This window comes from Leucoraja erinacea, chromosome 10 (assembly GCF_028641065.1).
Source record: "Leucoraja erinacea ecotype New England chromosome 10, Leri_hhj_1, whole genome shotgun sequence".
NCBI classification, from domain to species: domain Eukaryota; kingdom Metazoa; phylum Chordata; class Chondrichthyes; order Rajiformes; family Rajidae; genus Leucoraja; species Leucoraja erinaceus.
In genome coordinates this window covers 4,142,493-4,161,463 of record NC_073386.1, presented here as the reverse complement: position 1 = coordinate 4,161,463, position 18,971 = coordinate 4,142,493, and the positions used below count along the sequence as shown (strand labels likewise).

At 48.1% G+C, this 18,971-nt stretch overlaps 1 protein-coding gene across 1 annotated transcript in view; it reads left to right on the top strand.

The window, feature by feature from the left end:
- The first annotated feature begins 1,453 nt into the window (after positions 1 to 1,453).
- Positions 1,454 to 18,971, top strand: part of gipc2 (GIPC PDZ domain containing family, member 2) — a 55,699-nt gene continuing 38,181 nt past the window's right edge. Inside the window, exon 1 of the mRNA XM_055641307.1 lies at positions 1,454 to 1,813. Within this exon, the coding sequence (XP_055497282.1) occupies positions 1,535 to 1,813 (279 nt within the window). The 5' untranslated portion in view covers positions 1,454 to 1,534. The remainder of the gene's footprint in view (positions 1,814 to 18,971) is intronic.

The window sequence follows — 18,971 nt, the reverse complement described above, 5'->3', positions numbered from 1 at the left end:
ATGATGAAATGAGGGGCCGAATGGCCTAATTCTGCTCTTATCACATATGAACTTATTGGGTTGTCGAAACTGACTTTATTGTCCTGACTAATTCAACGATTGCTAAAGATAAGTTTCTGTATTCCGTCAATGTGTAAACAGCATAGGGAACAGAGACGCCCTTGTGCATGTAACATATTCAACGCCAGTTTCACTCAGCCCCTGTTATCTGTTGCGGCGCCTCAGGTGAGAGAGCCTGAGCCATGACGTCAATACAGACTGATACACGGCTGCTGAACTGCGCCTGCGCTGCTTCAAAGGTGCGTGTCCCCCGAGTGTCCGGAGCGTCTACCGCGCCGGCGCGATGATGTCCCGCCCCTTGAGGTCGTCCAAAGAAGGCAACGCCCCTTGAGGGCATCCGACAGTCGGTGAAACTGCGGCTGCGTGGCCCCTTGAGGGTCCACCCAGTGATTGGGGAGACTTGTCACAATTCATTCAAGTAACCCTTATCTATGAATTGAATTGAAATGAATACATTTTATTGTATGCATACATACAAGGAATTTGCCTTGGTGCTTTGCTAACAAGGATATATATAACAACACGATATACAGTAGACACTTAAAAATAAAACATTGTAATTTAAACATGTGAAGAATAAAATTAAATACCAGAGCAAAAGGAGGCTACAGACTTTTGGTTCTTGAGCAGAGCTACAGCTCGTGGAATAGAAGCTGTTTTTATGTCTGGCTGTGGCGGCTTTGACACCATGTGTAGGAAGGAACTGCAGATGCTGGTTTAAATCGAAGGTAGACACAAAATGCTGGAGTAACCCAGCGGGACAGGCAGCATCTCTGGAGAGAAGGAATGGGTGGCGTTTTGGGTCGAGACCTTTCCGCAGAGGAGGAGGATTAGGTGGGATCTGAGTAAGGCATTTTTCCAGTGTGGTTGGAATCTGTGAACACATCGAGTGAAAGGGCCGAATGGCCTACTCCTGCACCTATTTTCTACGTGTCTATCTTCGGTGTGAACCAGCATCTGTATCAAAGACCTTATAAGACCTTTGATTTGCATTTCCTTCCTTGCACACCGGGGGGGAGACTGCGCCGGCGCAGCGGGATGCTCCGCCCCTTGAGGTCGTCCGGCGGGAGTGGGGAAATTTGTGTGCGCATGCACGACAGCAGCCCCGCCCCTTGAGGTCGTCCAGCGGTGGGGGGGGGAGAAGGGAGATGCATGTACGCATGCGTACCAAAAGCACCGCCCCCCCTTGAGGTCGTCCAGCGGCGGGGGGGGGGAGGATTTATGTGCGCATGCACGTGTGCGTCATCAGCCCCGCCCCTTGAGGTCGTGCAGCGGCGGGGGGAAGGAAGAATCGTGTCCGCCACCAGCGTGTGCGTCATCAGCCCCGCCCCTTGAGGTCGTCGAGAGCGCGAAGGGGGCGGGGAGGGCACATGTGCGCCTGCGCGTCGTCGCTGAGGCGTCGGTAACGGCCGAGGGAGGCGTCGCCGCCGCCACCATTGAATGAAGGAAGGTTTGTGTGTGTGAGAAGTGAAAGATGCCGCTCGGCCTGAAGAGCAAATGGAAGCACAGGTCGCGGGACAGCAGCACCTTGGTGGAGAACGAAGGCGGGCCGGGATGGAGGGGCGGCCGCGGCGGAGGCGGCCCGGCTTCACCAGGAGCGGTTGGGGGGCTCCCGCCGGCGCCCGCCCGCCCCAAGCTGGTCTTCCACACGCAGCTGGCGCACGGCAGCCCCACCGGCCGCATCGAGGGCTTCGCCAACGTCCGAGAACTCTACGCCAAGATCGCCGAGGTGTTCGCCATCCCCGCCGCCGAGGTAAATCCACCGCCCTCCTGGGTGTGTGTGGGATTGTGTCTGTGGGTGTCTGTGTGTGATTGTGTGTGTGTGTGTGTGGGTGTCTGTGTGTGATGTCTGTGTGTGTGATGTGTGTGTGTGTGTGTGTGTCTGATTGGTGTGTGTGTGATTGTGTGTGTGTGTGTGTGATTGTGTGTGTGTGTGTGTTTGTGTGTGTGGGTGATTGTGTGCGTGTCTGTGTGTGTGATTGTGTGTGGGTGTCTGTGGGTGTCTGTGTGTGATTGTGTGTGTGTGATTGTGTGTGTGTGATTGTGTGTGTGATTGTGTGTGTGATTGTGTGTGTGTGATTGTGTGTGTGTGATTGTGTGTGTGATTGTGTGTGTGATTGTGTGTGTGTGTTGGGGTGATTGTGTGTGTGGGTGGGTGTGTGTCTGTGAGTGGGTGTGTCTGTGATTGTGTGGGTGTGGGTGTGTGTATGATTGTGGGTGTGTGTATATGATTGTGTGTGTGATTGTGTGTATGTGATTGTGTGTGTGTATGTGATTGTGATTGTGTGTATGTGTGTTGGGGGGCCTCTATCATGGGGTGCAGGCATGAGGACTCTTCCGTTCTAGGACCAGAGGGCACAGCCTCAGAATAAAAGGACACACCTTTTAGGAAGGAGTCAGGAGAAGAAGGTGGTGGTGGTGAATCAATCTGTGGAATTCATTGCTACAGACGGCTGTAGAGACTAAGAAAAGACAAAGATAGAAACAAAATGCTGGAGTTACTCTGCGGGACAGGTGGTATCTCTGGAGAAAAATGTATAGGGGACGTTTCGGGTCGAGACCTTTTCTGCAGATTCTCGTGGGAGCCAAGACCAAGTCATTAGGTATTTTTAAGGTGAAGATTCATTGACAGATTCTTGATTAGTACGGGGTGTCAGGGGTTATGGGGAGAAGGCAGGAGAATGGGGTTGAGAGGGAGAGATAGATCCGCCATGATTGAATGGTGGCGGAGGCTCAATGGGCCGAATGGCCCTAATTCTGCTTCTATCACTTATGAACTGAAGACCCATTCCAATTGGGCCCCCTCATGCCCGCTCCCCACTTCCCATTGGCCCTCTTCTCTCTGCTCCCCCTCTTCCAAAAGGCCCACCTCCTCGCCCCTTCCCATTGGTCCTCATTGATTTTCACCCCCAACAGCCACTTAGTTTAGTTTATTGTCCAGTGTACCGAGGTACAGTGAAAATCCTTTGTCGCCTGCTAACCAGTGAGCGGGATGACAATACATTATTACAATTGAGCCATTTACAGTGTGTAGCTACATGATGAGGGAATCCCCTATAGTGCAAGGTAAAGCCAGCAAAGTCCGATCAAGGTACACAAAATTGCTGGAGAAACTCAGCGGGTGCAGCAGCATCTATGGAGCGAAGAAAATAGGCGACGTTTTGGGCCGAAACCATTCTTCAGACCGGTCCGAAACGTCGCTTATTTCCTTCGCTCCATAGATGCTGCTGCACCCGCTGAGTTTCTCCAGCAATTTTGTGTACCTTCGATCTTCCAGCATCTGCAGTTCCTTCTTGAACACAAAGTCCGATCAAGGATAGTCCGAGATTCACTAAAGTGGTAGATAGTAGTTCAGCACTGCTCGCTGGTTGTGGTAGGATGGTTCAGTTGCCTGATTACAGCTGGGAAGAAACTGTCCCTGCCCCTGAATCTGGATATGTTTGTTTTCGCACTTCTATACCTTTTGTCTAATGGGAGAGGGGAGAAGAGGAAGTGGCCAGGATGTGAATCTGCCAATCAACCCCCCCCCCCCACCCCACTTCTCCTGTATCCACCTATCACTCACTATGCTTTGAGCTACCCCTCCTCTCTTCCAGTTCCCCCCCCCCCCCACAATCAGTCTGAAGAAGGATCCCAACACAAATTGCCCCCTATCCATGTTCTCGAGAGGTGCTGCCTGACCTCCTGAATTATTCCAGCACTATGTGGTTTTTTTTTGTTGTAAAAACCAGTATCTGCAGTTCCTTGTTTCTATGTACACTGCAAAGGTTGTTTGGAAAGCTTTGAAATAATTAATTGTTTTTGCAGCGTTTACTTTAGATGCCAAAACTGATCATTTATGCGTGCATTGTTAAATGGTTCAACGGTTCTTCATTGTCATGGGCACTGCACAGTGAAATTCTTTTTGTATTGGTCACGCATGCACAAGTTGCCATATTTTGTCCCCGTTTACACAAAGACAATGTCCAAAGTTTGGTCTGCGCACTCGATGTACTGGAGCGGCTCCCGATCCAGGTGAGCCCCAGGCTGCTGCAGGGCCTCCTCCGTCACCCTCGACAGGTTGAATACAAAGTGCTGGAGTAACTCAGCGGGTCAGGCAGCATCTTTGGAGGACATGGATGGGCGATGTTTCGGGTCGGGTCCCTTCTTTAGCCTGAAGAATCGGTAGATGTGAGATATTTGGACTTGGATAAGACCTTCGAAAAGATGCCACAAATGATTCCATTAAAATTAGATTGCATGGAATAGGGTGTTGGGAGTGTTTAGTAATTCCCTGCTTCTCCAGCGGCAATGCAGCACGGTGGCGCAGCGGTAGGGTTGCTGCTTTGCAGCGTCAGAGACCCCGGTTGGATCCTGACTACAGGTGCAGTCTGTACGGTGTTTGTACCTTCCCCCCGTGACCTGCGTGGGGTTTCTCCGAGATCTCCAGTTTCCTCCCACACTCCAAAGACGTACAGGTTTGCAGCTTAATTGGCTTGGTATAAATGTAAAATTGTCACTAGTGTGTTGAGGGTAGTGTTAATGTGCGAGGATCGTTGGTCGGTGCGGGCTCGGTGGGCTGAAGGGCCTGTTTCTGTGCTAAACTCCAGTATTTAATCTAATCTTTTTTTTCCTCCAACTGTTTAGAGCCATAGAGATATAGTTATAGGGCATAGAAACAGGCCCTGAATATGGTTTGTAGCCCATGTTAGTATTCTGGTACAGGTGCACAACCTTTTATCCGAAAGCCTTGGGACCAGACACTTTTCGTAATTCAGAATTTGTCGTCTTTCGGAATGGAAGATTTTTAGCGTAGATTTTAATGGCTGGCTCAGTGGTAGAGTGCTCGGCTCATATCCGCAAGATCGCGAGTTTGTGCCTAGATCCCGGCAGTTATTCGATCACGAGTTTGAGTCTTCAATGTAGTTTTTTCTTGCAGAATAGGAGAGAATAGGGAGGGTTAGGCTCGGATCATTCTCTGCGAGTCGGTGTCCCGATGAGGGGGCGCAGCTCGGGCTGTGGGCGAACTGCCACGTCGCCGTATCGGCCCATCGGGGAGCGGCTTCTGGTGGTCCTGACGTCTCTCAGCTCCTGTCCAGGGGGGTGGCCGGAGACGTCAGGACCAACAGGAACCCACTCCCCGATGCGCCGCTACAGCGACAAATGGCAGTTCGCCCACAGCCCGAGCTGCGCCCCCTCATCCGCAACCCGGGTTCCTCTGGAGTTGGAGCGGGGCTGGGCTAGAGTTGCTGCTGGCTGTGAGTCTCTGGGATCTCCGTGCTTGCAGTCGGTGTCCCGTTGGTCCTGACGTCTCCGGCCACCCCCCTGGACTGGAGCTGAGACTGGGAACTGTACCGCCCTTGCCCCCTCCCTCTGCAACTGCTAACAACCCCACAGTTCCCAGTCTCAGCTCCTGTACGGGGGGTGGCCGGAGACGTCACAGCCCGAGCTGCGCCGCCTCATCCGCAACCCCAAGACCAAGACGTACCTTGCACACCATCAGCTTCTGTCCCTACGGGGAGCGTGTCCCTCTGGAGTTGGAACGGGACTGGGCTGCTGCTGGCTGTGGGTCTCTGGGATCTCCGTGCTTGCAGTAGGCCTGGGGGTCGGTGTCCCGTTGGTCCTGACGTCTCCAGTGACTGGCACTGAGCTGCTGGCATCGCCGACGTGAAGACAGTGCAAAGCCCCCGCGCTGGTGCAATGGGCGGGGAGCTGGAGAGGGGAGGGAAGGGGTCACACACATGGCCGGGAAGCAGAGGGGTGTAGGTGGGGTGAAACTGAAGGGAGCGACAATCTGCTGCTGCCTGCCCGCTGACTTTAAAAAGTTCCCATGCAAGACTCACGATACACTGTGCACCGTGGGAACTTTTTAACTCAGCGGGCAGGCAGCAGCAGATTGTCAAATATTAACCCTCCCGCGCAATATACCCTCACCTTCTCTTTTATGAATGGGGATTTAGTTCCTCTTTCTTCGAGGACTGACCAGAGGTTCCGCTGTCACCTCTGCGGGCCGCCCTCGGTGAACGTCTTCAAGGACCTTTCTTCAAGGACCGAAAAAATGTCCGCTATTCGGAGCTTTTCGTTACTTGGAACTTCGGATAAATGGTTATGCACCTGTACTGCCATAGCCTCCTGGTATTCATTTAATGAGATTGCGCATTCAGAGTAGAGTCATACAGCACGAAAGCAGGCTCTTCAGACTCCAATACTCCAAGTGTGGCCTCGCCGACATCTTGCGCAACTGCAACTTCAGTATTCAGTACAGTTTCAGTTCAGTTTAGGTTAGTTTATTGTCACGTGTGCCGAGGTGCGGTGAAAAACCTTTGTTGCGTGCTAACCAGTTAGCAGAAAGACAATACATGATTACAATCGAGCCATTTACAGTGTATAGAGACATGATAAGGGACTGACGTTAGCGCAAGGTAAAGCCAGCAAAGTCCGATCAAGGATAGTCTGAGGGTTACCAAAGTGGTAGATAGTAGTTCAGCACTGCTCTCTGGTTGTGGTAGGATGATTCACAAAATGATTCACAACTTGAAAGTGCCTAAATGGTTGCTGAAATAAAATTCAAATGTAACTTACAAAAAAAAGCATATTTAATGTCCTTATCAAGGCAATAGTTACTTCTTCAGTGCAAGTGAAGTGTAAAGACTGCTGATTACAGAAAGACAGAAATACAGTAGCCAGTTTCCATGCAGAAAAGTCCATAAACAGCAGTGTGATAATGACATGTAGATATGGACAAGGACTCTATGGATCTATTACCTTGTTCTTCCCAGACATTGTACACGAGGGGGCAGGGAGGTCCTCGGTTTAAAAATCTTATTAGTAAGTTGGTACCGTTTGACAGTATAATACTCCCGCACATTGCGCTGAGGTGTTGCACTATATTTACTGCCTGTTATTGAATGTCATGCTTGGAATTATATTTGATGGAGATTTGAAAGGGGATAATTTAAGTAATGGCTGACACAATTGACAATTTATTACTGAAACAGAACATTCAATGGTGTGATTACTGCATTATCAGAGTTACCTACGCAGTTTGGATGGCTCAAAGCTGGAGTAACTCAGCGGGGCAGGCAGCATCACTGGAGAATAGGAACTGGTGACGTTTCGGGTCGAGACCTTTCCTCAGAAGAAAGGTCTCAACCCGAAACGTCACCTGTTCCTTTTCTCAAGAGATGCCGCCTGACCAGCTGAGTTACTCCAGCTTTTTGTGCCTATCAGTTTAAACCAGTATCTGCAGTACCTGCGTAGGCAGGATGCGTGACTTCTTTGTACGCCATTATCATTCACAAATGCCTTTCACACACCCACTTCATGGATGTGCTGCCACATATTCTTACTCTTAACACAACCTCCTTTGGTTAATCAACGGGACAGGCAGCATCTTTGGAGAGAAGGAATGGGTGACGTTTCGGGGTCAAGATCCTTCTTCAGACTGAAGAAGGGTCTCGGCCCCGAAATGTCTGAAGAAGGGTCTCGACCCTGAAACGTCACCCATTCCTTCACTCCAGAGATGCTGCCTGTCCCGCTGAATTACTCCAGCATTTTGTGTCTACCTTCGATTTAAACCAGCGTCCACAGTTCTTGCCTACTCTTGTTGTTATAGTCTTTGGATTTTTTTTGCTTCAGACGCACCATAATCTTTGAATCATTCTGCTGTTCTACACTCACTGTTTGCATATTGCTGTATTTGTCATTTCCAGGTTGAAACTCCTGGGCGTTGATATCTCAGATGCCCTCCATTAGTCCCAGCACATAGATATAATCACAAAGAAAGCACACCAGCGTCTCAAATTTCTTAGACATTTAAAGAGATTCAGCAGGGCAGCACTGTTTCACAGCAATAGAGTTGCTGCTTTATAGCGCCAAAGACCCTGGTTCAATCCTGACTGTACGGAGTTTGTACTTTCTCCCTGTGACCCGTGTTGATTTTTTCTGGGTGCCCTGGTTTCCTCCCACATTCCAAAGACGTACAGGTTTGTAAGGTAATTGGTTTCGGTAAGAAATGTAAAATTGTCCCTAGTGTGCAGTACAGTGTTAGTGTGTGGGGATCGCTGGTCGGCGTGGGTCAAAGGGCCCGTTTCCACGCTGTATTTCTAAAACTCAACTAATGTCCCGAAAACAGTTTACCTTAAATGTACTGTAGAATGCCTCTTGACTGGTTGCGTCAGGGCCTGGTGTGGAAATTCTAACATACTGGAATGCAAGTGGTTGCAGGGAGTGGTGGAATCGGCCTAGTCTGTCATGGGTATAGCCCGCCCCATTTTTGAAAGCATCGCAGGCAATGTTGAAAACATGAGCTGCTGCTGGAAGAAGGCGGTATCTATTGTTCAGGATCCCCACTATCTGGGCCTTATCTTCTTGCTGCTATCATCGGGCAGGAGGTACAGAAGCCTGCCGTCCCACGCCACCTGGTTCAGGAACACGTAGTTTAGTTTTAGTTTAGAGATACAGCTCAGTAGCAGGCCATGTGGCCCACCGAGTCCGGGCCGACAGCGATCCCCCGTACATTAGCACTAACCGGCACATTAACGACAATTCAGTTTTCGCCAAAGCCAATTAACCTACAAACCAAACTGCTTGGAGTGTAGGAGCAACCGGAGAAAACTCGCGAGGTCACAGGGAGAACGTACAAACTGTGTACAGACAGCACCCGTAGTCAGGATTGAACCCGTGTCTCTGGCACTGTGAGGCAGCAACTCTACCACTGTGCCAACGTGCCGCCCACTAATTTCCTACATGTGTCAATCCTAATCCTACCTTTGCACCACATCACCAAGCCCACGTTGTTGGACGGATTTTCACACCTGGAGTATTGTGTGCAGTTTTGGTCCCCTAATTCGAGGAAGGACATTCTTGCTATTGAGGGAGTGCAGCGTAGGTTTACAAGGTTAATTCCCGGGATGGCGCGACTATCATATGCTAAGAGAATGGTGCAGCTGGGCTTGTATACTCTGGAGATCGAGATCCCTGATAGGACAATGAAATTCTTGCTTTGCTTTAGCACAACAGATCATAGTAGGTATGAATACAGAACAGATCAGTGTGTCCATATATCATTGTATAAATATATAGTTTAGAAGGATGAGAAAGGATCTTATTGAAACATATAAGATTATTAAGGGTTTGGACACGCTAGAGGCAGGAAACGTGTTCCCGATGTTAGGGGAGTCCAGAATAAGGGGTAAGCCATTTAACTGAGACGAGGAAACACTTTTTCCTCACAGAGAGTTGTGTGAGTGTGGAATTCTCTGCCTCAGAGTGTGGTGGAGGCCGGTTCTCTGAATACTTTCAAGCGAGAGCTAGATAAAGCTCTTAAAGGCAGCGGAGTCAGTGGATATCAAAGTTCCTTGAGCGGAGCTCCATGATCTTTGGTGGATATGGGGAGAAGGCAGGAACGGGGTACAGATTGGGAATGATAACCATGATCACATTGAATGGCGGTGCTGGCTCGAAGGGCCAAATAGCCTACTCCTGCACCGTTGTCTATTCAGTCTGACACCTACTTTCTTGTTTTTTGGCACTTTGCGTTTGTAAGTTAATTGGTACATTTCCCACATTGTAACCAACAGCACAAATTGGTGGAGTAATCTTGCACTATACGTTGTTCCTTTTATGATGTATCTAGCTATTGCAATCATGTATAGTCTCTCTGCTGGCTGGTTAGCGAGCAGCGCAAAGCTTTTATCTGTACTTCGATACACGTGACAATAAACTAAACTCAACTCAGTGGGCCAGTCTGAGCAATGGTCCCGACCCGAAGCATTGCCTATCCATGTCTTCCGCAGATGCTGCCTGACCTCCTGAGTTACTCCAGCATTTTGTTTTGTAAATCAGTGTCTGTAGTTCCTAGTGCCTCCATTTTACAGCAATAACTTGGCTTGTAAGGTACGATATCACCCGTTCAGAACTTTGTAAAAAGTGCCAAATTACAAATTTGTTCCTATTGGTTTGACCTCTTGAAATAGGGCCTGGATAATTGTTACTCCTTAAAAATGTCCCCCCCCCCCCCCCCCCCCCCCCCCCCCCCCCCCCGAGTTATTTAGTCACAATCCCTCTGAGGACATTACTACACGCACATCCTGCATTTCTCTATGACACGATACTGTTGAAGAACAGGCTGTGGGTGTATCTCACATCCTGTCTGGATCTGTAATTTGATCTGGCACATTCAGCCAATAATTCTATCACTCTGTTTACTCTTTTTGTTTTAATTCAAAAATCTGGATGTGAGTACATGCAGTAGAAATCCTGCAGCTGATTATGAGGTTTGCTTAACTCTTTCTTCAGCTTTTTCTTTGTTTGTGAGTTTCTGAGGAGATGGCATGGTTGAAGAAATGTCGGGGGTTATGGGGAGAAGGAAGGAAAATGGGCTTAGGATGGAGAGATAGATCAGCCATGGTTGGAAGTCGGAGTAGACTGGATGGGCCGAATGGCCTAATTCTGCTCCTATCACTTATGATCTTATGAACACGGATACAAGGGACTGCAGATCACATGATCTTATGATGATTGAAACGCATTTGGTCTTTAAGTAAAATTAGTAATCAGATTAAAAAGCATAAGGTGCACCTTGGAAGATTGGGTCTTCATAGTAGTAATTAGTATAGAAACATAGAAAATAGGTGCAGGAGTAGGCCATTCGGCCCATTCAATATGATCATGGCTGATCATCCAACTCCGTATCCTGTATCTGCCTTCTTTCCATACCCCCTGATCCCTTTAGCCACACGGGCCACATCTAACTCCCCCTTAAATATAGCCAATGAACTGGCCTCAACTACCTTCTGTGGCAGAGAATTCCAGAGATTCACCACCCTGTGTATGGTTGTGTACTGGTAGGAACAAGATTCTGGATGCCATGATAATCTCTCAGGTGAAGGACAAGGGAAATGCTCTGCTTTCTGTTACTAAGGCAAATGACTTTATGCTTGAAACACTGGTCCACTCATGGAGTTCCTAATCCTTTGAAAGGTTTTCCCCTACTGGTTTGCACGGGCGGAAATCCTGGGGGCACACACACATTTCTCTCTCTCTCCCCCCCCCCCCCCCCCCCTTTGAGAGGAGGGGGGACGATCTCTTCCCACCCACCCCCCACATGTTTTGTTATCCAGGACTTTATCAGCCGCTTTCTAAGGGCTGAATCGGCCCATTTGCGAGGTCTTTCAAAATCTAGTTTAATATCAAACTGCTGCATCAAGGCGATCAAGGCCGATGTTGAAGCCCCCGCCGGCTGATGAAAGACCCCGCAAATGGGCCGATTCAAGCCGACGGCCGAAGCCTCGCGTGCGTGCACATGTGTCCATGCGCACGTGGCTGCCAAGAAATTGTGTTCCCTGCATGTTTTGATAGCGATTTCCGTGCCTGCTGGTTGGCAACTACCGATTGTGCAACCATACACGAGTCAAGTGTGTTTTATTGTCATATGTCTCAGATAGAACGATGAAATTCTTCCTTACTGAGGGAATTGAGAGAATTGTAGACAGTTTTCCTTGATAATCTTGTTTTCAATGCTTATCAAATCAACACAAGGTATTAAACATAGATTGATTTTACTTGTGCATTTAACATTCAGGCTTTTCACTTGTGCATTCAACATCCAAATAACTATGTTTGAGGAAATAGCAGAAATGCAAATACTGAGGTGAATAGATCTGAGTTTGGGTTCCATTCTGGAAAAGCATTAAGTAGAGAATAATAGTTTCACCTGGTCACTGCACAGTTTATGGTTCATTTGTGGTTTAATGCTTGCATTGCGAAAAACTTATTGCTGAAGTCTGCATTGTATAATTATCATTGATTATCCTGACCCATGAATCACAATCACTAAAGATGGGCAAGGAAACATCCTCCACAATAATTCTCAACATCAGCTGTGTCCTCAGACCCTTACTAGACACACTATGCACTCACAAATGTGCACTTGCAAGATGGCAGATGGCACCGCTGTCTTTGGCCAGATCTCAAACGAGTACAGGAAAGGGACAGAGTGCTAAGCCATGTGATGTCAAGACAACAAGACTCCCACTCAATGTCAGCGAGTCGAAAGAGTTGGTCATTGACTTTGTGAAACGGGTGGAGTGCACGCCCCAGTTTGCACCAATGGTGTTGAGCGGAGTTGGTCACGAGCTTCATGTTCATGACCAACAATTTGTCCTGGTTCAGTAACATTGATGCTACGCCAAGAAAGCACGCTGTCTTTCTCACAAGGCCAAGGGTAAAAGAGTCAAGAGTCAATTTAATTGTCATTTGGACCCCTAGAGGTCCAAACGAAATGCCGTTTCTGCAGCCATACATTACACACAAATAGACCCAGACACAACATAATTACAATTTTACATAAACATCCATCACATAGCTGTGATGGAAGGCCAAAAAAAAACTTATCTCTCCACTGCACTCTCCCCCCCCCGATGTCAGAGTCAAAGTCAAAGTCCCCGGCTGGCGATGGCGATTGTCCCGCGGCCATTGAAGCCACGCCGGGTGGTGCGAGGTCGCACACCGGGTCTTGGTGTTGGAGCCCCCGGTGTGCGCTCGCAAGTACCCGCGGCCATTCCAGCCGCGCGGGGCGGTGTAGTGAGGCCCCGCTCCAGGAGCTCCTCAACCCCGCAACTCGGGCGGGGGAGAATTCTCCGTTGCAGGAGCCCCGAAAAGCGGTCTCTCTCCAGGGATCCGCGGGCTCCCGGCGCCGCTGTCCGCAGACCCGCAGCAGCAGCCCCCGACTCAGCAGCGGCATCGGCAGCAGCAGCAGCAGCAGCAGCGTTCCTCCACCGCTCCAACCGCTCCGGTCTCGGCCAGCTCCGCGACGGCAACGGTGAGTAGCACCAGAGTCCCCGGCTTCTTCCTGTTGGAGGCCGCTCCTCGTTGCGACCTCAACGACAACGGAGCCCGACGAGAAAAAAGGTCGGGTCTCCAGTGCAGGGAGAGATTCAAAAGTTTCCCCCCCCCCCCCCCCCCCCCACCCCCCCCCCAACAAAACAAAAAAAAACAAAAACTACATTAAAAACACAGACAGAAAATAATAAAAACGCGGACAGACTGCAGAGGCCGCTGCTGGCCAGAGCCGCGCCGCCTACCCGTAGTTGGCATCTCTGCAATGGCTCGCACCAGGTTTCACAGATGCACCATAGAAAACATCCTATCCGGATGAATCACAGCTTGGCATGGCAGCTGCTCTGCCCAAGACAGCAAGACATTGAAGAGAGTTGAGAAAGCATCTTCTTCTTCTTCTTGCGTGTGGCGTGCATAACCTAAAGTTGGAGGACAACTTGTTCTATTTGATTGTGCACGCCGGGATGATTGCATTTGTCGAAACAGGGCGGACCACGTGAAGGTTGGAATCTTCCCCCAAGAAAGCATCCATCGTACAAGTCAGCCTCTTCCCATCACCCCCCCCCCCCCCTTCATCTCCGTTGAAACTAAATGCTGCTTTTGCAAAACAACAAAACCGAAGCTCACTCTTTCTCATCCCCTCTCCTATCTGGCAAAGGATACAAAAGCTAGAAAGTATGAATCACCAGGTTCAAGAACAGCATCCTCCCTGCAGCTATCACACTCTTGTAAGCCTCGGAAGTATTCCCAATTTATCTCATTATGGCCCTTGCATTTTATATATCTGTGTAGCCGCAACGCCATAATCTGCCCTGTTTACTTTTTTGTACTATCTGATGTACTTCTGCTTGGTGTAATTTTCTAGGATGACTCGCAAGACAAAAAATTCCACAAGGTCTCAATACAGGTGGATATCATAAACTGATAACAATTCCAAATTGGACATTAAACCTTAGTCATCTATAGACAAAAAAAGACACACAGCGTTGGAGTAACTAGGTGGGTCAGGCATCATCTCTGGAGATCATGGATAGGTGACGTTTCAGGTTGAGATCCTTCTGAAGAAAGTATGTGCCACCAGGTTCAAGAACAGCTCCCACCCCGATGCTATCGGACTCTTGTAAGCTAAGGGTGAATTCTCGATCTTCTGAAACCAGAAATGTCATCTTTTCACCTATAAACGTCACCTAAGATGTAGCCTGACCAGCTGAGTTGCTCCAGTCTTTTTTTTTTTGCAAACCAGCATCTGCAGTTCCGCAGTCATCTATAGACCATAGCTGAGACGGTCCCCATTTTCCCCCATGTATTTGCAGATTTGCCTGCACTGTAAATGATACTGAGAATGGAAACTGCTGTTTCCTCCTGATGTTCCTTAGTGACTTTAGTTATACAGGGCGGAAACAGGCCCTTCAGCCCACTGAGTCTGCGCCGACCAGGGATCCCCGTACACCAACACTATCCTACACACTAGGAAAAATTTACGGAAACCAATTAACCCTCAAACATGTACGCCTTTGGTCTATGGGAGGAAACCGGAGTACTTGGGGAAAACCCATGCGGTCACAGGGTGAACATACTGACAGCACCCAAAGTCAGGACTGATTTGGCGCTATAAGGTCATAACTACCGTTGCGCCACTGTGCCGCCCTAAGTGGAAAGAGAGATGAAGCCAGCCCATCATCCATGTACTTGTGTCCTGAGCTGAGTTGTTGGGGCCGAGCACCAGTTTGCAGGAAGCATCTGGACAATGTCCTTAATTCAGGTGTTTTACTATAATCTTAAATCTGTTGGGGCCGACAGCTGGTTAACTGGTCTTACTTTCAAGTTCCCAGTGCTCTAATTAAATTGATGTTCTCTTTAAAGCCTTTCTTGTGCATGACCTCTATTTGTGAATTAGGCGCAGAATTGTTTTCTAACAATGAGATTATTTATGGTACAACATAAAGGACCTGTAGCACAAGTGTGGCACAACATAAAGGACTTTGTTAGGATTACAAATTGTTCTCGACTGCCATCTTGTTTAGAATGTAAACATGCTTTTAGTTTGTTTTTGTTTAATTGGCATAGTAGCAGACATTATCCCCAGTATATAACTGGATGGAAATGTTTGCATGTCTGAGCTTGTAGAGCTGGGTTATTTAGTACACCAGCGTGCTTGAAATTGGCTAAGACTTTCCTTTGGAGCCACGCTTAAATTAGATCGTTTGCATTTACTTGTTTTGCATTCCCTTGAATCTTCTTGAGAAGATTCAGTCATAATTTTTTTAATAGAATTTGGCTGAATGAAAACGGGTTGGAACTTGACTATGCATAGTTTGACTCGAATGAGGTTGATGCACTTAAAGCACGGCTTTAGGTCGAAGATGCTGGAGTAACTGGCGGAATTTCGGGATAGAATCAGAATCAGAATCACACTTTATTCGCCAAGCATGTTTTGCAATATACGAGGACATTCATTGGCCATGTCAGTCATACAATTAAAAGCAACAGATCACTCCAAAACACATTTTGACAAGAACATCCACCACAGTGACTCCTACATATTCCTCATTGTGATGGAAGGCGAAATAAAGTTGAAGTCCTTCCCTTAGTTCTTCCTCGGTCGTGGGCCTCGAGACCCCGTTGACGGGATGATCTTGACTCCCGTAGCCGGTGACGTTCGGGTCCTCCGCGTCGAGGCGATCAGCTCCCGCACCAGGGGGGATGTCAGTTCCTGGGGGATGTCAGCTGGTCGAACCTTCCGCGATGTTGGAGCTTCCCGATTAGCCTCTGCCGAAGACTTCGAGCCTTTGATGGTAAGTCCGTGGTGGGAGCGATGCCAGGCAAGGGATCAGCTCTGATGTTAAGTTGCGCCCCGCGATAGGGCTCAAAATCAGTCCGAGGAGGCCTGATGTTTCAGGTCGACGCCCTTCTTCAGACTGAGTCAAGGAAGAGAGAGGCTCAGAGATAAGGAAGGGTAAGATGTGAAAACGAGACATCAAAGGGGATGTAGATCTGAGTTGCATCGTGTTCACCACTTTATCTCAGTCAAGATGGTATGTTTAATACTGGAGACTTCCAACTTGGGTGTCTTTTCCAGTCTTGCCTGTCCTTGGTCAATACTTGATGATAGACACAAAATGCTGGAGTAACTCAGCAAGCCAGGCAGCATCTCTGCAGCGAAGGAATGGGTGGCATACGGGTTGACGTGAAACATCACTCATTCCTTCTCTCCAGAGATGATGCCAAGTTACTCCAGCATTTTATGTCTATCTTTGATGTAAACCAACTTCTGCAGTTCTTTCCTACACGCTTGATGTTTTTTTCCATCTCTTAATGTGTTTGTGATTGTTATACTTACTGACACCAGTCAAGATGGCAACAACAATGTCTTGACTTGAGTTTGGATGGCAATAATCCAGTGATTTCAGTTTTATTCTTGAGCAATTTACAGATGATTAGAAACTATATTTTGGGTGCGGAGGTTGAGTGTGATGAGTCTGATTCTACAATTTTTATGTTAGCACGGTTTTACATCCCTTTTTTTCCTCTTGCCTCAATCAACAGTGTCTGCTGTAACGCGTATTACACCATCTCTGTGGAGACGATCGCTTTGGATGTCACTAAAGTTCAGTTTTCATTGCACCAATTCAGATTATTGAAGGGAAGGGTTGAGGGGGAAAGAGAAACCCTTTTTTGAAGTTTATGAATGATGACGTGGAATAACTGAAAGACACAAATAATTCAAAAGTTAGCATGGACATGTTGTAAAAGGCATGTCCTGAAATCAATACATTGTTGTCACAATCTTTTATAGTATCCCATAGAAACATAGAAAATAGGTGCAGGAGTCGGCCATTTGGCCCTTCGAGCCTGCATCGCCATTCAATATGATCATGGCTGATCATCCTACTCATTCCCGAGGTGGAACTTTGCCGATCCTCTACATCCAGGCCTGGGTAGATGTGGAGAGGATGTTTCCACTAGCGGGAGAGTCTAGAACCAGAGGCTCAGAATAAAAGGACATACCCTTAAAAGGGAGATGAGGAGGAATTTATTCAGTCAAGGGGTGGTAAATCTGTGGAATTCATTACCATGTAAGGCTGTGGAGGCCGTCATTGGATATTTTTAAGGCTAAGATTGACAGATTCTTGATTAGTACGGATGTCAGGGGTTATGGGGAGAAGGCAGTGGAATGGGGTTGAGAGGAAAAGATAGTTCAGCCATGATTGAACAGCAGAATAGACTTGATGGGCAGAATGTCCTCATTCTGCTCCAATAACTTCCCCAAAAACTTCTGCCGCTTCTTAAGCTGAAGAAAGGACCATACCTTCTCTGTCCTGTTTTTCAACCTTCCACTCGATTAAGTGCGAAAAACAGAGATCCACAAGTCATGGATGAGAAAATAGTACAACAAAGGTGCTGGTCTTGTAAAAATGCACAATTAAGTCAAGATGTTTGTTTTTAAATGAAAGAATGTGTATCAAAACATTGTATTCCTTGTATTTCTAAAAACTTAAATGGACAGAAGGTCCCGCAGTGTTCCATCAGGTAATTTGTGACCTCTCTTTTGAGTAGTGCCAAGAAATGGACATGATGCACAGACCCGCTGATCCTCTGTTCTAAAGATAGAGATAAAAGTGCTGGAGTAACTCAGCTGGTCAGGCAGCATCTCTGGAGAAAAGCGATGGGTGACGTTTCGGGTCCAGACCCTTCCTCAGACTAAAAGAGGGGGGTGGGGGGTGAAGAGCTGGAGGTGAGCAAAGACCAGGGCCAATCCGGGCTAGCCACAAATGACCAGGCAGTGCTATGCCTGGAAAGTCCATTGTTGGCTCGGGAAGGTGCGATCTCAAGAGAAACAATATGGATAACTGGGGAACTGGTAAAACGCCAAGGGAGGGAGGGGGGACTGGAGGGGAGTACGAGGCCAAGTTACTTAAAATTAGAGAATTCAATGTTCATACTGCTGGGTTGAAAGCTACCCAAGCTAAATATGAGGTACAGTTCCTCCAGTTTGCGTGGCCTCACTCTGTCAAAGGAGGAGGCCCAGGACAGAAATGTTGGTATGAAATGGGAAGGGATGTTGAAATGGTTGGCAACCAGGAGATACCGCAGGCCTAGGCGGACCGAGCGGAAGTGTCCCAACGAAATGGTCGTCGATTTTACGTTTGCTTTCGCCAACGTACAGGAGTCCTCTGATCGACCTACTTTTCAAGCTATTGGCACGGCTGGAGTATCCTTAACCTAGTGTTGCACTTCATCTACATGCAGTGATGTAGATGTGGAACATAAGGGTCAAATGGATAGATGGAGACTTCATGAATTAATTTTTGATAGGAGCAGAATTACTCTGTCATTCAATGTACTCTGCCATTCAACCATGGCTGATCTATCTTTTCCTCTTAACCCCATTCTCTTGCCTTCTCCCCATACCCGACACCCGTTCTCTGCAAGAATCTATCTATGCCTTCAAAATGTCAATTGACGACCTCCACAGCCTTCTGTGGCAATTAATTCTGCAGATTCACCACCCTTCTTGCTATTGAGGGAGTGCAGTGTAGGTTTACAAGGTTAATTCCCGGGATGGCGGGACTGTCATATGCTGAGAGAATGGAGCTGTTGGGCTTGTACACTCTGGAGTTTAGAAGGATGAGAGGATATCTCATTGAAAGGTATAAGATTGTTAAGGGTTTGGACACGCTAGAGGCAGGAAACATGTTCCCGATGTTGGGGGAGTCCAGAACCAGGGGCCACAGTTTAAGAATAAGGAGTAAGCCATCTAGAACGGAGACGAGGAAACACTTTTTCTCACAGAGAGTGGTGAGACTGTGGAATTCTCTGCCTCAGAGGGCGGTGGAGGCAGGTTCCCTGCATGCATTCAAGAGAGAGCTAGATAGGGCTCTTAAAAATAGCGGGCAGGGGATATGGAGAGAAGCCAGGAACAGGGTACTGATTGGGGATGATCAGCCATGATCATATTGAATGGCGGTGCTGGCTCGTAGGGCCGAATGTCCTACTCCTGCACCTATTGTCTATTGTCTAGCTATAGAAATTCCTCTCATCTCTTTTCTAATGAAACGTCCTTTAATTCTGATGCTATGACCTCTGGTCCT